The sequence below is a fragment of the Amaranthus tricolor genome, chromosome 1 (assembly GCF_026212465.1).
Source record: "Amaranthus tricolor cultivar Red isolate AtriRed21 chromosome 1, ASM2621246v1, whole genome shotgun sequence".
Classification (NCBI taxonomy): domain Eukaryota; kingdom Viridiplantae; phylum Streptophyta; class Magnoliopsida; order Caryophyllales; family Amaranthaceae; genus Amaranthus; species Amaranthus tricolor.
In genome coordinates, this window is record NC_080047.1 from 16,971,500 (window position 1) to 16,989,754 (window position 18,255).

The window sequence follows — 18,255 nt, forward strand, 5'->3', positions numbered from 1 at the left end:
TTGATGAAATGCTTCAATTGAATTAACTTAATCTCAATTACATTAATGTATCAAATGATCTTCAATGATAAATCAAAAGCTTGAACTATCTAATAAGTTTTTGAGTAGAAAAATACAATTAAGAATACAAGACTAGAATCATATAAAGTACATAAGGAAGTTTAAAACTAATAAATACGAAAGAAAGCTTGAAGTAAAGAAAAATGAGTTGTAGAAGGATTGGATCATTTGCTTGAGCCTTCTTCTTCTCTATTTATAGGAGGAAGGACAAGTGGTGGGTGGTGGCTTCATGATTTCTCCACCACCATATGTGTGAGATAGGTAGGCTATAGATGGGTGGAAAATAGGGGTGGTGGAGCAGTAGAGTATGAGAGGCATAAGAAATGGGTAGGGCATTCAATTAGCAGCTTTTAAACGCGTAATTATTTTTGACCACCCAAATCGCTCGACCCGAGCCAATCCGCTCGACCTGTCGAGCGAGCATCAGGTACACATGTCAAAATCTTTAAAAACAGTGCAGTCACCAAAAAAAGCTCAGTTCGACCCATTGAAAATGCTTGTGTCGACATTCTGAAGCTACTAGAAGTGAATTGTACTTTCGCTCGACCCGAGCCAAAATCGCTCGGCTGGGTCAAGCAGCCTTCAGGATGGTCTTGCTCAGCTTCTATCTCTAATACAAGTCTTTTTTATGTTCGAGCAAGCTTGGCTCGACCCAGTTTTGGCCGAGTGGGCTTAGAAGGGTCTACTTTAGCTCCTTTTGACGTTGTTTCCTTGACTTAGGTTATCAAAGCTTTGATTACTTGAGCTTTCGGAGTTAAGTGAGTATTGTATGCACCAAATGTACTTGGTTTGTGATCGGTTTTGTTGAATATTACTTAAAATGCACAAAACACCAAAATACCCAACCAAGCGTAAAATCCCAAATAAAGCAAACATAGTTATGCAAAATTTCAATACAATAAAGCCAAATAATGGGGATAAAACATGAATAAAATGCAGCTAACACATGTCTACTTTTAATACCTCAAATTTTCAAAAGAGATGCTATCAATTTCTGCTTTACATTTTAAAAGGGAAAAATTGCATCTAAAAGGCTAACCTTTAGCTCATCTACAAATAAAAGTTCAACATTTAATTTATTCTACAAAGGGCTAACCTTTGATGTCTATTTGCAACCAAAGGGCCAAATGACATCTTACTTGTTACACAAGTTACCTTTGATTTTAAACTCAAAAAACACAAAAAAAAAAAAAGAAAAAAGAAAAAAAAACGATCGACCCATTTACCAACCCATCTCCTATTCTACCCCATCCACCACCACCTACCACCACTCCATCTACCACCACCTACCACCTTCTACAATCATCCGATCACCTTAATTCCCATTTTCCATAAACTTTTCACCCATTTACCCAACCCACCACCTATGAACTATAACTACTGTGCTAAGGTAAGCCTGAAGTAAAAAATGAGGCCAAGCTTTGTTTACTATAATATAGCCTGAGCGTTGAGGTCCAATTTGAATTACAAAAAAATTCTTGTCGTGCAAGATAATAATCTAACTTCAGTCGTCGGGTTTCAGCAAGTCGATCCGACCCTGGTGCAAAAACTTCAAACTTCTAATGTCCAAAAATCCAAACTTTTAGTCAATTGATTCTTACCTTCTTTGTTTCTGCTTTCTTTTTACATGTTCCTTCCATATCCTGGATAAAAACTTGTAGAACTTTTTTTATCCTTTTTATGAAGCATCTCAATTCACAATTGCAAATCATCTAAAATTTTATTTTTCTAAGTTATACCCAATTTATAATATGGCCATACATCCAAGAATTTGCAATTTTCTTTTTCTTTAGAGATAATGTTATTGATTAATACTTAGTAATAGGGATGGCAATGGGTATTGGACCCGACCCGGATCCGTGGATCCGTATCCTTTTTCACGGATCTGGGTCCTAAAAATATATACCCGTCGGATCCGGGTCGGATACGGATCCTGTTTAATTTCACGGGTCCGGGTTCGGGTCTGGGAAAAATACCCAGATCCGGACCCACGGATCTAAAGGACCCGTTTTTTTTTTAATTTTTTTTTTATATCAATATTCACTGCAGGCTGCAGCAGTAAGTCATTAACCCTACTCCTTACCCCTCACTGCATATCTCATACAGGCTCTAGTGGAAGTGCTCACTACCTCTCAAAGTTCTCTGGATGATTAAGAGGATGATGAGCAAGGGTCAGTAGGCATTTGCATGAGGACGATATTAGTGTTGAAGAAATTTGACAAATTCAAAACATTAGATTGTATGAAGAACATGAAGGATTCACTTTTATGGATAAATTTTGAATGTGTTTGTTGGATATTTTAAAGAGAATTTTAAGTTGTATAATACTTTTTTGGGTGATTCATTGTGAAATTATATGTATTATTAGCATTAGTCCATAAATATCGCTTTATTACAATCTAAATACATTTAAAAAAAAAATAAAAATATAGGACCCGTTTTTGGACCCGGATCCGGTACTGGATCCGCAGTACCCACGGATCCGGATCTGGGTCTTGTAAAATTAGACCCGCGGATCCGGGTCCGGATCCGGATCCTCTTCTTGAAAACGGATCCGGGTCCGGGTCCACCTGGACCCGACCCGGATCCGACCCGTTGCCATCCCTACTTGGTAATTGTTATTGATTAATTGAAATGAGAAGAGAGTAAATGAGAGAAGAGAGAAAATGAGAGTAAGTGAGTGAAGAAGATGAGTGTGAGAAAGAATATGTTGTTCGCTACATCAATACTACAAGCAATTGACCCAGAAATGAGAGTGAGTGATGGCTACAAAATGAGAGTGAAGGAGATGAAATGAAATGAAGGAGAAGAGGTGGAGAAGAAGACAAAGAAGGGGTGAGTGTTTTTTTTTATGATTTTTTTTGTTTATTTAATAAAATTATAGCATTCAATCAAAATATGACACATGGTATTTTAATTAAATGAGATAGGATAACCTGTTACTTCAGGTAGCCATTACCTAGAAACCCTTTCTTTGTAAATTGAAATCAAAAGTTATCCCTTTGTAGAATAAATTAAAGGATGAACCTTTATTTGTAGATGAGCTAAATGTTAGCCTTTTAGATGCAATTTTTCCTTTTAAAAATCACCAAATATCATTCATCAAGGTATTTAGATTAGTTATAGTTTGGTTCTATTTTTGTTTTGTTTTGAGTAGTGCTTGTACAAAAAATAATGAGTCAAACAAATCCATAAAATAATAATTTCTTGTGATCAATGTAAGGTGAATGGGAAAACTAAAGATAGAAGTTGGACACTCATTGGTTACCCTTTAAATGTTAAAGGTATTACATGGAGGATAAGTGGCCCTAAGAGTGCAATTGTTGCTTTTAATACTGTTATAATGGACATCATGTTTAGAGTAAAGAAGTAGATACTAATAATTGATTTATTAGGATGCCAAAGAAATAATCTTAGCTGATCTTAATATGCATGATTGGATTATTGACAATGGAGCTTCAAACCATGTGTAGTCATGATTTAAAGAAGTTTCTACATTCAAATCTATGAAGTAATAATGTTTATTTAATAACTATTTTGGATGACTGAAATTTATTGGTTGAATTTGTTGGGACATTAATCTTAAATGATATAATAATTACTTTATAAAATATTTTTTTATATGTGTGAAAAAGAGCAGTTGTAGGCTGTATTAATTTAGTAGTAGAATATTTGCAAAAGAGGCTTACTAGTACTAATATTTTATGTGTTGTTGTTTCACTTTACAATATTAATATAGCCAAGTTATGGCATTTACGAATGGGGCATCTAAATATTCATCGATTGTATATTTTATTTCTTAATAAAGATTAGAAACCACTTATTGGCATAGTTGGGCCGATTTATGCAAGCCAAAGAGCATGGGTGGCATGGGTTTTAGAGACATCAGTACTTTCAATTCGACCCTCCTTGCCAAACAAGCGTGGCGTATTCATAATGGGGAGTGCCCCCTTTTGGCTAGCATACTCAAAGCCAAATACTTCAAGCATTCTGATGTCTTGGATGGTAGTCATGGATATGATCCGAGTTACACATGGAGAAGTCTATGGGGAGCTAAATCTTTGTTCAAAGAATACTTGTATTGGAGAGTGGGAAATGATTGCTCTATCAATGTTAGAGATGATCAATGGGTCGTTCTCGATGGTATGGCGACTCCTTTGGATACACACTGACAAATTCCTAGTCATCTAAGAGTGGCTGACCAGATTAATTTTGATGAGGGAAAATGGGATCTATCCATTTTGCCTACTACTATTAACCTTATGTAAAGGTTGCCATACTTAGTATCCCTCTATCGCATTGCTGGCCTTTGGATATGTTGTTTTGCAATACACCAAGGATGGTGTCAGCTGCATTTTATTCATATTTTATCCTCATTATTTGCCTTGATTATGTTGGGATTTTGCATACTATACTTGCTTTATTTGGATTTTATTCTTGATTGGGGGTTTTGGTGTTTTTGTGCATTTTAGGTAAAACTAGTCCAAACCGAGCACAAATCAAATACATTTAGCATATACACCGCTCACTTAACTTCGGAGGCTCAAACAATCAAATCTTTAATGATCCAAAGCAAGGAAACAAGGAAAAAAGGAGTTTAAGTAGGCCTTTCTAAGCCCACTCGACCAAAACTGGGTCGACCCAAGCTAGCTCAAGCATACAAAAGATCTACATTAAAGATAAAAGCTAAACAGAATAATCTTAAAGGCGGTTTGACCTGGTTGAGCGAAGTTGGCTCGGGTCGAGTGAAAGTACTATTCACTTTCAATAGCTTTAGAATGTCGACAAAAGCATTTTTAAGGGGTGGAGCGAGCTCGCTCAATCTAGCGGATAGGTCGAGCGGAGCCTATTTTTGTTGTTTGCTATGTTTTTACAGATTTTGACCTGTGTACCTGATTCTCGCTTGACCAGGTCAAGTGAACCCTGCAAAGTCGAGCAATTTAGGTGGCCAGAGGATTCTAAAATTTTCAGAATTCAGTGCATGACCTAATAAATACACTTCTTTATTAATAAGTTCACTCTGCTGCTGCCACCCCCTATATTCACTTTCCTATCAGTTAGGAGTGGTGGAGGAATCATAAAGCACCATTCCTACTTGCCATCTCTCTATAGAAGAAGAAGAAGACCATCTACACAACATCTTTTTTGTCATCCAAGTTTATTTTCAACTTTCCTTAGTTTATTCACTTTTTTTGCTTAGTTTAGAAATCCTCCTTTGTTAGTATTTGATTGTTCATCTTTTATCTTAATTTCTTCAATGTAATTTCTGTCCCAAAATACTCTAGTTTGAAGTTTAACTTGTATTTTGCTTATTTGAAGAACATCTTGATTCTCTCTATTGCATTATCAACTCAAGTTTCATTGAAGCAATTTCATCAAACACTTAGAGTGTATGTGCATTTCTTGAAGTTCATCTATGGAAGTTGTTCAATTCTTCATCATCTACTTGTTCTCCTTCCTTGGATTTATTTTAAGTAGTAATTTCTATTCTCCTCATTATTATTAGTTGATCTTAAGGTTATTGGTGGTAATTTTTATTTTAATCATTGATTCATGTCAATTATGTTTTATATTATATTCAAGCTTTGTTTCAATCATGAGTGAAATTTTGAATTTGGCTTACGCTAGAATTTATCACCAAGTATATAGTGTAATTGTTGTTTGCATTTTTGGCTTGGAGATGTGGTTTATGGTTTGAGATGGATTTTACTATTACCATAGTGTCATTGGATTGAGGGTGAGAGTCGATTTCTAATGATAAACCATGCTTGAAAATTGAATCCTCTCCATGAGAATAGATAGATGTTTTGATTGGAAATATTGAATGTGTGCTCCATGTTTAGAAATGTGTTTAGCTCCATGAGAATCGATAGTTGAGTATGTTTTAGGAAGTTTTTGTTGTTTGATAGAGAACACTAGTATCTAAGATACATTCTTCCCCATAACCCATATCCATGTCCTTAGGTTGAAGATTAGTAAATACTATTTCGGTCAGAAAGCCTAGCCTTTACGTCTTCATCATTATATTACCATTTCATGTGTTTGTATCAGCTTTAATCTTATATTCTTAGTTAATTAGCATCTTTACTTGTTTTATACTTAGTTTTAGCTTAAGTCTTTATTTGCTTGTTTTAGTTAATTACACCAACAAACATCTGTATATACGTTCTTCAACCAACTAATTGATTAAGAATCCGTTGATATACACCCATTCCCTCTGGATTCAACTCGTACTTGCTGACGTACTACTCTATGCCTTACACTTGCGGCATTACTATTGAAGGATGGAAATTTACGGTTAAATCCTATCATTGGTTGGGCACGATAGGCCACAATGCTCTCAGTGATAATGGCAAATGATGGGGGGACTCACACTTTGGGAAGAATTTACGGAGCCTTGATTGTTCCCCTAAGGGTCGACATATTCTATGGAGAGCTAGCAAAGTTAGTTTGGATTTAAACGAAGTGCAATTCCGTAGACATCATAACACATCTCCAATGTGTGCTTTCTGCGAATCATACCCCGAAACTACTTTTTATGGTCTAATAAAATATCAGCCAATGGTTGAAGTTCGGAGGGATAACCCTGTTGATCGGCTGATATTCACGGCATCAAAAACTTCTTCATGGCCTCTTTTTGTTGGTTATGGGAACAATGTCCAACCGAGATTTTTCTTTCTGTGGTGTTAACCTTTTGGACAACCTTTTGGGTCATTTATTATGTTCGTAATCAGAAGATCTTCGAAGGCAGCTCTCTCGATCTCAAAGCCACTATTGCAAATTTTGCCACTGTGTTCCACGATTACAAAAGCCACGTTGCTCATGTGTATGAAAATTTCAGTTCTGTGACCTATCCAACTTCAAGTAGTTGAAATCCTCCCTCTGCTAACTGGGTGAAGCTTAATGTTGATGCTATTATTGCACGGGTTGGTGGTTGTGATTAGGGTAGTGTTGCTAGGGATGATGAAGGCCATCTACTATGGCCAATGTTCGTAGAGTGCGTGCAAACTGATCCTCGGAGTTGAGTGAATTAGTTGTGGCTTGCTACAAAGTTAAACTGGCATTACGGTTTGGGTAGTGTTTAAGCGTATCAATAGGCTCAAAGGTTCTTTCATTAATGTAATCTCATCGGTAGAAATGGTAACTGCTCATTTTGTAGCTAGATGGAACTTGGGCTTAATAGGTGACTTTGTGTGTGTGCACCCCTTTCCCAAAGTCTTCTAGCTTTGTTTGACCTTGATTTAAATAATTTCCAGGTTTCTTAAAACAAATAAATTAAAAATCTTGTGTACTAATTTGTCCACAAGCAAAACCAATTAAGGCAATCTATCTAAAGTCTTCTTGTAAGTTTGTAAAGCCATTGGAATTGTTGAATATAGATGTGTGTGAGGCCTTTCAAGTACCCTACTAAACTCATTTGTAACATGTTTATCATAATTGTTGATGAATTTAGTGGAATGGCTTGGTTTTTCTCGCTAAACAAAATTCTTATTTTGGTAAATGCATATAAACCAATATTTTAGTATATTACAATGTCTAGTTGCAGATCTTTCTCATGCTAAGGGTTTCATTGGTCGCAATTTATTTATCTCTAATGATAAGGATGTGAATTATTTCACTCCTCCATCAAGCCGTCATCACTCATCAACGCCCTTCTTCAACATCAAGCAGCGACCTTCTTCGCCAAATTTCAAAAGTCTTCAACATCGTCCATGGCCAACGCCAGTCGCCAAGTACCTTCTTATTCATCAACTGGGTAAGTTTTGTTTTCCTCTCATCACCACTTTTTGTTATTTTTTACAAAGACTTGCTGAAATTATTTACGTGTTCTGCCGCCACTTTTAGATCTTCTACTCGACTTGAACTCGTATCTACATAGAGTCGCACCCACCACCACCTGGTTTTTCGGTATTTCTTTGTTTTATTTTTTGCCATTTTCCTATTTAGTATTTACTATTTAGATATTTCAATTTCAATTTTTTTTTTCGGTATTTTATTGAACATTGAATGTTGAAAATTGAAATTAATGCATAAATTAAGTGGATTTTCGGTATTATTTATTTACATATGTTGAATTATTTTATTTTCGGTATTTAGATATTTCAATTTCGGTTGAATATTACAAATTTTGTAATACTGGAGCCTGGAATTATGTACATATATGATATATTGAGTTAAAACTAGAATTTTGGTAATACTACCAATTGGCAAAGCAGTCTTTTCATGTATTTACTTAGGAAGAACATTGTTAATGAACTAAATTATTTTTCAATTGAATATTTAATATTTAAGTGCAAAAATATTGTTTCTTTTAACTCTATATTGTTCCTTTAAACTTATATTGTTCATACATCATAACTTTGGTTTAGATAATACATTGACTTTGGAGCATAGCATCTGGAAATCATAATTGATGAAAATCTTAAAATCCTTGCAAATGATTAACGGAGTTTGAAGTTTCAACTTTCAAATTTTAATCCCTTGCTTTTAAGTTTTAATAGTTTCATAAGTAATTTTATGGTTGTATTTAAATTGACTTATGGTTATATTTTAATTTTCTAAACTTTTCCTATCGCTTACCCCATAATTTGTCTTTTATGACAAGTTAAGTATTTCTAGGGTGTTAGTATTTGAATTTTATATAAAAAAAATATTCTGAAAGAAAGTAGAGGAAAAAAGCGCATGTTTAAAGAAATAAATAAAATCGAATATCCGGTTTTCGACCTAGATAATCCGGATACCCGGTTTAAACCGAGTCGGAACTGGGTCATATTTATTAGGTATTCAAATAATCGGGTATCCGGATTTTCGGATCTAGGTCGACCTAAGATCCAATTTTGAACATCCCTAACTTGTGTTCATCTACATTTCTAATCTATAAAGCTCTCGTGTGAGAGGAGCGTTAAAGTATATAATATATCTTAAAACTTGAACTTTGACGAGAGAAAGTATTTAAAGTGTGTATTTAACGATACGAACAATTGAATTAGGTATGATGACAAAATAGGGGATCGATTCGGTGTATGCCTTATAAAGCAATTGCTACTGCTTCTCCATCGGCAAAAGACTACAAGTCTACTACTAATCCTCTAATTTTTTATGAATTAAATCTAGTGAGATGGCAAGATAACCAGTGTCCACGAAAGCAGGAACAGTAGTGTATGGTTGACTCTGGCAGTTGATGCGTTGACCACTTCTCAGTTCTCACAGTTTCTAGAACTTTTTATCTTAACTATAACGAATAAACTACTCAAATCTCGTGTCTTTCTCAACAAATTCACGATCAGAAGTTTTAAACTGAATCGCAGCTCCCAGGTTCGTTGTTTGGATTGTACCCTGCCCTTAATTCATTTTTGTCGTCTTATTTTGACTATCTTTTTTTTTAATTACTACTTTATTTGTGTCTTGCAATTCAATAGATTTTGTACTTTATCGTAATTTCCTCTATTTTTCTTCTTCTTTTTCTTTATCGTAATTCTTTAGATTAAATGGGGTTATTGCAATAATTCTGGGAATATATCTTGATGGCCAGTTGTATGATTTTCTGAATATCAGTTATTAGATCTTGTTTTACTGTTTGTGTACTGAAAACTAAGATGATTTCCAAAAATGGGGTACTTAGAAACCAGGAGTGGCTTCAAGAGTATATGGGAATTGGAGAATTGGCTTGGGAGAAAGTGTGTATTTTACTAGGGTATTGTAGATAAAGTCATGTTCTTTAGGGGAGTAATTATTGGTTTTAGGGAAGTATAGAGAAATAAAATGTAAGTTTGGTAAAAAGTGTTATGGGTGGATTCATGTCCAAACGAGGTCATATGTAGCAAAACCAGCGTCACGAAAGCCTATACAAGAAATAGGTTTTTTTTGTTAGGAAAATTGTTAGAAATAAACCGACTCTTGTTTGATCAACTGAAAATAAATTCAATTATTTTTTTAATTTTGAATATACCCGCCTATTCCGTATAATTGCTGATATTCTAATTCGTTACTTACAAAGAAGTTTTGAAAATTGTTATAAGAATAGGTGAGTGAATTTATTTTTTGCAAAGATGTGGATTTATTTAAAAACAAATAGTAATTGGAGTCTTGCTGAATCAAGAAAAAGTCTGGTTTATTATTAACAATTTCCACTTCTTTTTATAATATGAAAAGTATGGATACTATCAAAAAGCAAAGCCACAAAGAACTTTGGTGATGATAGGTTTTCCATATTTCATCTCTAAAGGCATATAGGAGTATTGAGTATCTCAAAAAGCAAATCATATGGAAAATCAAAAGATCTCATCAGGCTTAGTTTGGATTGATAGTTGTCTGGTTATAATATAATATAACATAAAATGATGCTATCATGTATGATTTTTAACAGCTTGTGATGAATGGTAAAAAGGGTTTCATTGTGTATGATCATGAGAGTCAAACTCATCGTTCGTGACTTCATATAACTGACCCCCGTCTTTTGGGATTAAGGATTTTTGACTTGCAAGCTCACACATGCTACTGATGAACCTAATTATGAATTTTTCTGATAGATTCAATATGTTGTGAGACAAGTGAACCAAAGCATATAAATGAATATGATAGGCATGCTAATCTCTTATGGGTTCTGCAGTTTGTGTGTAGATATTCCAAATGGGTGAAAATCCCTCAAATGTTTGTGAATCACCTCGGCCACGGTCTAACCTCTTAAGGGATCAAGTCCAGTTAGTGAAGAGAAGGGACTCCAATCGATATGAGATTGTCCCGATTGAAGGCCAATTGAAATTTGAAAAGGGATTTTTTGTTGTCATTCGTGCTTGTCAGTTATTAGCCCAGAGTAATGACGGAATAATCTTAGTTGGAGTTGCTGGTCCCTCCGGTGCTGGGAAGACTGTGTTTACTGAAAAAATGCTTAATTTCATGCCTAGTGTCGCTGTTATCTCGATGGACAACTATAATGACTCTAGCAGAATCATTGATGGAAATTTCGATGGTGAGGCTTCAAAATGTCCCTTCTCTAACGCTAAATTAGATTAAATAATGCTGGCTTATTGAATGTTACATGTTACATGTTTACTTGTTTAGGGAAAGGGGTTGGCCTACTTTGGAAAGTTTGATTACTTTTTGAAATTCGAAGTAACAAAGTATGACATCCTTGCATGAATATGTGTTGAGGACAGTTGTTTGAGCTTAAAATGGGAGTGTAATCTAAAGTATATGATGAAATTTGGATTTATGACCGTTTTCCTGGCATCCTTTCCGAAATATAAAATTTGTTTGGTTCCGCCTATGCATGATTATCTTGCACCTTGCAGTACTCATAGATTCCATTCCAGATTAAAATTTATGCTATTTTTGGAGCCTATGGATTAGTAAGTGATCTAAGGACTTTATGGGAATATCGTTTATTGATAGGACTTCTATATTTCTTTAGTGTTATTGATTGGGTGATTCAATTACCTTCACGCTTGTTTCCTTTATGTAAATAAAATGGCTTATTAAATCATGTGCGCTCGATATATGTGATGGTACTCTTTGTTATTACAAGGGTAAAATTGTTTCCATTCGATTCCCCTAACCGCACTTAAGTGGTACTGTGGGAGCCACTTCAGGCATTTCAATAATGCAACATTGTTGTCATATTTTTTTTGATGAGTGAAAGAATTAGATCCATGTCCAAGTTTCAGGGTGGTATTTTTCTTTAGTTGGTTCTCTATTTGAGGGTTTTGTGATAACATTTTTTTGTTTTGTAGGTACTAAACTGTGTATCATTTTATTTGGTTATATGTATTACCTCTATTTATAAATTTAGACTTTTTCTGAATCAATGTGGGTGCTGACAATGTTCCTGTTCTGAACTAGATCCAAGGTTGACAGATTATGACACACTGCTTCAAAACATACATGATCTGAAAGCAGGAAAACCTGTTGAGGTTCCAATATATGATTTCAAGTCTAGTTCTCGAACGGGCTACAGGTGGGTTTACAGAAATTTCATTCTCTTGTAGCCTTTCTTTTATTGAACCAACTTCTAAATGATGAGGACCATTATGAGGGATTATGTTCAATATGAAGATATTAGCAAAGTTTAAGGCATTACAGGTATCGAGGAAATATAAGAAAATCATTTAAGATGGTTTAGTTATGTGCAGGAATAGCCAAAATGTAAGGTAAATATTGAATGTTGAAATCTATGGGTTTATAAAGAGGTAGAGGAAGACCAAGGATAGAATGGGAAAAAGTAAGACATAATGTGAAGAATATTACATGTAGAGATAGTAGTAAATCGAAATGAGTTTTGAAAAGAGAATTTATGTGCACGACCACTAGACTCATGTAGCCGATCCCTATCATTTCGGATTAAAACTTTGTATTGTTGTTGTCGTAACTAACCTCCATAACATGTGATCTAGAGTTACCAGATAATGATGCTTGTCACTTTTGTTTGTGCTAGCTTTTGCGGTATACAAGCCTTATTGCTTGAACCTTCTTTGGGTTGGCTTTTCATCAATTTTAATCCATTCTCTATAGATAAAAAGTGTTCTCATAATGCATATACCTAGCTAGCTTACGGAAGGGTCAAATTTGCTTAGATTGTTTCCGAAAAGACGGATAGATTAGCATTTTTCTTTCAATAGTGTAAAAATTATATGGTGTGGTTTTGTGATATTGCTGCAAACTGTATAATACCTTGTTTGATAGCCTCTTGGTAGATATCCTTTAATTTGACTTGGATATCCACAATTCAAGAGACATGTCATTCACTTTACTTGATCCACTTTGTAGTGTTAGTCTGTCAGATATCCTCTACAATAACCCTAATTCTATTTTATATGATCGTGTAATAATCGACTAGGCATATTTAAGGAGCTGACTTATTTAGAACTCACTCCTCTACAAGAATCGAATAAATGTGTAAAATGAATGTTTACTTCCCCATTTTTACCTATATCTTACATGTTTAGTGCAACTAAGTTTGTGTTCAATCTCGGTAATCATGACCCGGGAGATTACCTTTATTGTCTGGATTTTTATGTGATCTTATGGCATGTTTGCTGAGTTAATAGTAATGCTAACCTACGTTACTCGGATTCTTCATTTTGCTTTACGTACCCGTGTCCGATCCTTGTTTCTCGGACATTAGTATGGCACTCAAACACTTCATTTTAGGCGTAAAATTGAATATTTAGGCGTATCCGACACTTGAACAGATATCAGTATCCAACATCATTACCCTGGTCTAAGTTACATAGATGCTAACTAGTTATGTAACCAAGGTCTTCTTCTGGAAGAATTATCACACTGTTCAAGGTATTTTACATAATCCTCGTTTGATTCCACTTTTGATTTGCAGAGTTCTTTCTCCTCCGTTTCATGTACTATAGAAAGTTGGGTTTGTGATGAACTTTAAGTTCTGCACGACCTGAATTTGGCTTCATTTTTTGTCTCCGATCATTTTATTGATTTGATTTGTCCCTTTTAACAATTCATTTTCTTCTAGGGCTCTTTGTTGATGTTTGGTAATATTTACAGAACGATTGAAGTACCCAGCTCTCGTATCGTAATCATCGAGGGAATCTATGCGCTGAGTGAAAAGTTGAGACCTTTACTAGACCTTCGTGTGTCTATCACTGGTGGAGTACATTTTGACTTAGTGAAACGTGTATTACGGGACATTCAACGTGCTGGGCAGGATCCTGAAGAAATCATTCATCAAATTTCCGAAACGGTCATCCTTTTTCGGATCCTCTGATTGAGATTTTGTTACTTGTGTGATAATCTTTGAACTTTCGAACACGTCTATTATTATAAAAGCTCTGATCGTGATTTTTATATGACAGGTGTATCCTATGTATAAGGCATTCATCGAGCCTGATCTACAAACAGCTCATATTAAAATTGTCAACAAATTTAACCCTTTTACGGGTTTTCAGAATCCAACTTATATTTTGAAGGTTAAACGTCTTATACTGATGTTTTGATCTCACCTACCTCGAACGCTTTAGTACTGAGAGTTAACTCTTGTTGTAGTCAACAAGGATTGTGGCCGAGGAGCAAATCAAATTAGTTATGTCTGAAGAACACAAGGAAACTAGGGAGGAAACGTACGATATATACCTTTTGCCGCCTGGTGAAGATCCCGAAGCTTGTCAGTCATACCTGAGAATGAGAAATAGAGATGGAAAATATAATCTCATGTTTGAGGTTCGGGGCTGTCTTTATTCTCAATATATTTTTCCGTTGTTGCTATTTTGAACTTTGCTTCTTGATCAAGTTCTTATGGTTGCCAATTTCAGGAATGGGTAACAGACACTCCGTTTATAATATCACCTAGAATCAGTTTTGAAGTCAGCGTCCGTCTTCTTGGTGGTTTGATGGCTTTGGGGTACACTATTGCAACTATACTAAAACGAAAAAGCCATGTTTTCTCTGATGATAAGGTTATTGTGAAAATTGATTGGCTAGAGCAACTAAACCGTAGTTACATTCAGGTATCACCGTTTATTATATTCTTTCGTTTAATTTGTTTTGATTGTTGCTAAAAAACATACTCAATCGCTCCATTGCTTTATATGATAAAGGAAAAAGCTCGATCATACAATATGGTGTTTTCTGTGAATGTTTTCTTAATAGTCTTTATCTATTCATATAAGCTAACTTAAAGATGGTCGGCCTAAAGTTGGGTCCACAACATCCACTCTCCTTTTCCCCTTTTTGAAATGCGCCACCTTAGACGAGAAATGTTGAGCTGAGTATTGGGAGCAAATCATTTAGAACCGCTGCAAACTGAAAACGACGTTGATGTTAAGTAATTGTGATAGGGAAATCTTCTTGTGCTCCTCTAAATGTCCTAACATTGGTTTATGCTGACTCATGCGTATGAGCCATGTAGATATACTTTCCTAACATAACCTTTTTTTGCCGTAGCTCTGTAAAGTAGTTGCCTTTTTACTATATTATACTTCCTTTCAGATAAAGAAAAATCGTTTGCAAATAATTACTCTTTATATTTTACGCTTTATTGTTGTGATATTAGATGAATAACTTCTATGGTGAAATATCTTGACATAAAACTGATTTGTTTCGGAAACGCATGTTCATCTTCTTAAGCGGTGCTCTACCACCCTCCCCATAGCTTCATTACTATCAGGACAAACTGCTTTCATTTCCTTCATTTTCTTTAAGACTATAGTTTTGTAACTTTTCTGAGGATGATGCATTTTTAATATTATTGAACTGTCGTTTGTGGACTGAAGGAGTGCAATATGTTCTCGAAATTTGCAGCTATTATGTGGGTACTTAATTTTCTATGGACAAGTAATTATATGTTCTAATTCATTTCATTCGATTTATTGCTCTATTTCTTTTCATTTTCCCTGCCTCCCATTTTGGTCCCCATTTCTTTGTTTGTATTATTTTGTTCTTTTATGACTTCTCATGCCAGAAAACACACGGCTCGTGCTTGGATGCTTCTGTTTAAAGTTTTAGGCTTCTTATTGCGTGTCGGCTCTTGTCTTATTGTGAAGGTTCAAGGAAAAGATCGGTCATATGTTAAGTTTGTAGCCGAGCAATTGGGTTTGGATGGTTCATATGTTTCTCGGACTTACATTGAACAGATTCAGCTGGAAAAACTTGTTAATGATGTCCTGGTATTACTTTTAATCTTGCTCTTCTTTTATCCTCTGCTTGCATGTGTATTTTTTCAGTTACGCTATCCAATTATCAACAGGCTTTACCAGATGATTTGAAGTCGAAGCTCAGCATAGACGATGAAGTAGCTTCGAGTCCTAAAGAGGCACTTTCTCGAGCTTCAGCAGATTGGAGAGTCAAATATCTAAACGAATCTATTCCTGGAACCCGTCATAAGTTAAGGTGTCGTCACTTCTATGGTTCTACCTTTTCTTTTCTCCCTCTTTCGGAGCTTGAGTGAAACATCTGCCGTCATACTTGACAGAAATTTGTATCGTTCATTTTCAACACATCGGGAGAAGCATTCGTCCAGGCTGACCAGGCTTGCTGTGGGTGAAAGAAGCTTTAATGGAATGGTTCCCCTATCCCCTGCTGGTGTTACAAACCAAGTTAGTTAACTTACCTCTAGTTACTTGTTTAACTTATCCATCGACATCGTAAATATCCTTGATATGCTTGTTAAATTTTTCGCATATAATAGAGGGGGAAAACGGGAAAGAGATGCTGTTTAGGTATTGTTGATGAGAGTGTTCATTCATGTCATATGATTAGGCATTGTCTGGTTGAATGTGATATTATCATCATCATCATACCAATATATCCCGCTCATTGGAACTATAAGCAGGGTCTCGGGAAGGAAGAAAGACGGCTTCCCTTACCCATAAAGGAGGATGCGGCCAAAGAGTCTCTCGGCTCAAAAAAGATCCTCAAACATAGTTCTTCCCGTAACTACCCGCAAGTCTTCATGTTACAACATAAGCTTGACCCCTTAACAATAACAAATAAATATAAATATAAATAAAAAACATAAATAGAAGTTACCTAAGGGGTTAGATGAATGCATGTACTTACGGATCGTTTGTCTCCAGGGAGCTACTCAACTTTCAGAACAAATATCGACTCTGAACGAGAGAATGGACGAGTTAACATCTCGTATAGAAGACCTGAACTCCAGGTTTCCCATTGGAAGAGTTGGTACTAGTCAGCAAAACTTAGCTCAGCAGTCAGAAACATGTAATGGTTCCACCCCTCAACTCCTCATGGCCGGGGGATTAAGCAATGGTCCGCCAAATGGTTGTTTATTACCCCATTCCTCATCTTCCTCCCAATTGGCCAAGGAGAATCAAGTCATTGAAGAGGTAGCTACATTAATTTTGTATCTATAATATGATATTCGTGTCAAAGTAAACTTCTTGCTTGTATTGCTTTGATTTTGCCAATGCCAAATATCAAGTGTTAAAAATCTTTTTCTCGAACAGATAATGCTAATGTCTAGAGGACAGCGCCAAATCATGCTTCAGCTGGATAGTCTAAGCAGCCTTCTACACAACTATTTCGGAGATAAACTACGTAACGACAATACAAATAATACTATCAGCGGTCTTAATCCTGTATCAATCGCCATCCCTCTTGCGGCTACCTTAGCACTTGGGGCGTTAGGAGTTATTTTGTTCAAAAGTCTTCCCTCTAAAAAGTAGATACAATTTTTACATTCCTCTTTAGCTTTTTAGTTGCACCTTTTTCTCCCAAAAGAACTATCACATGAAGGTAGAAATGGTGCAACTAAAAATATACGATATGAAGTATTATACCGCTCTTACGCGATAGTACGTGATTACACAATAATAGCAATGGTGCAGTCTCTTGTACGTCTTTATGTGCCTGAGCTGTGATATCTGGAATGACCATAGGTTATTATGTAATAAAGGGAAAATTTTCTTGTAAGTTATGTATAGCATAGTCCAATTTCAGTGAGATTTCGTATAAAGCAGATGAAGGGAGTATATAGAACCAAGGGAGCTTTTGAGCATGTTTAACATGTTTGACTATACAGGGTCTCAAAAAATTAGAGGTCTCAATATTAAATTATTAAGTCTTTAAAGATACAAAGTTGTTGGAAAAATATGAAATTACATAGGATTTTTAAAAAATTTGTTAATTTTTGTTCATCTAACAAGAATAATCATAATCATAATAAAGATAATCGAGTAGTAGAGCTTATCACAAAGGTTCGACTTGCATATGATGTTGCGTTCTTGTTCAAATAGTATTGTTACTTTTCATGAAATGTGCTCAAATAGTATTGTTACTTTTCATGAAATGTGCTATGTGCATTTCATGGTATTGAGCTCCTCAAATTCCAATTGCTTTTTCTTAAAATTTTTCATTATTATTCATCATGATGATACTCGGTGTATTCTGTTCATAGAAATTATATTCAGAACTTGAGGAGGGGTGGAAGACGGCAAACCAAATCCATAAAAAAAGATGCGGTTAAAGAGTCTTTTAGCTCGAGAAAGACCTACAATGGAAAGTAAAACAAGACATCATCATCATCATTAACCAAATATTTCGCTCGAAAACAGGGTCTGGGTGAGAGAAGGTGACGGACAATCCATACTCGTACTCCCTTGAGAGGGAGTACTAGAGAAAAGCGATCAATTTTACCCACAAAAGGTGAGAACTCTGCATAGAGAGCAATGTGATTAATACTGTTGCTTGAAGATTAAAAACTACCTGTAGAAGAAC

General features: G+C 35.3%; 1 protein-coding gene across 1 annotated transcript; it reads left to right on the top strand.

Annotated features, from left to right (window-relative positions):
* The first annotated feature begins 9,053 nt into the window (after positions 1-9,053).
* On the top strand, positions 9,054-17,514 carry LOC130806492 (inorganic pyrophosphatase TTM1-like). The gene is made up of 12 exons (XM_057671607.1): positions 9,054-9,375; positions 10,670-11,029; positions 11,899-12,013; positions 13,570-13,765; positions 13,878-13,991; positions 14,068-14,241; positions 14,334-14,528; positions 15,564-15,686; positions 15,767-15,909; positions 15,992-16,115; positions 16,596-16,865; positions 16,986-17,514. Exons 2-12 carry the CDS (start codon positions 10,690-10,692, stop codon positions 17,202-17,204), a joined length of 2,013 nt encoding a protein of 670 aa, XP_057527590.1. The 5' UTR covers positions 9,054-9,375; positions 10,670-10,689; the 3' UTR covers positions 17,205-17,514.
* The last annotated feature ends 741 nt before the right edge of the window (positions 17,515-18,255 follow it).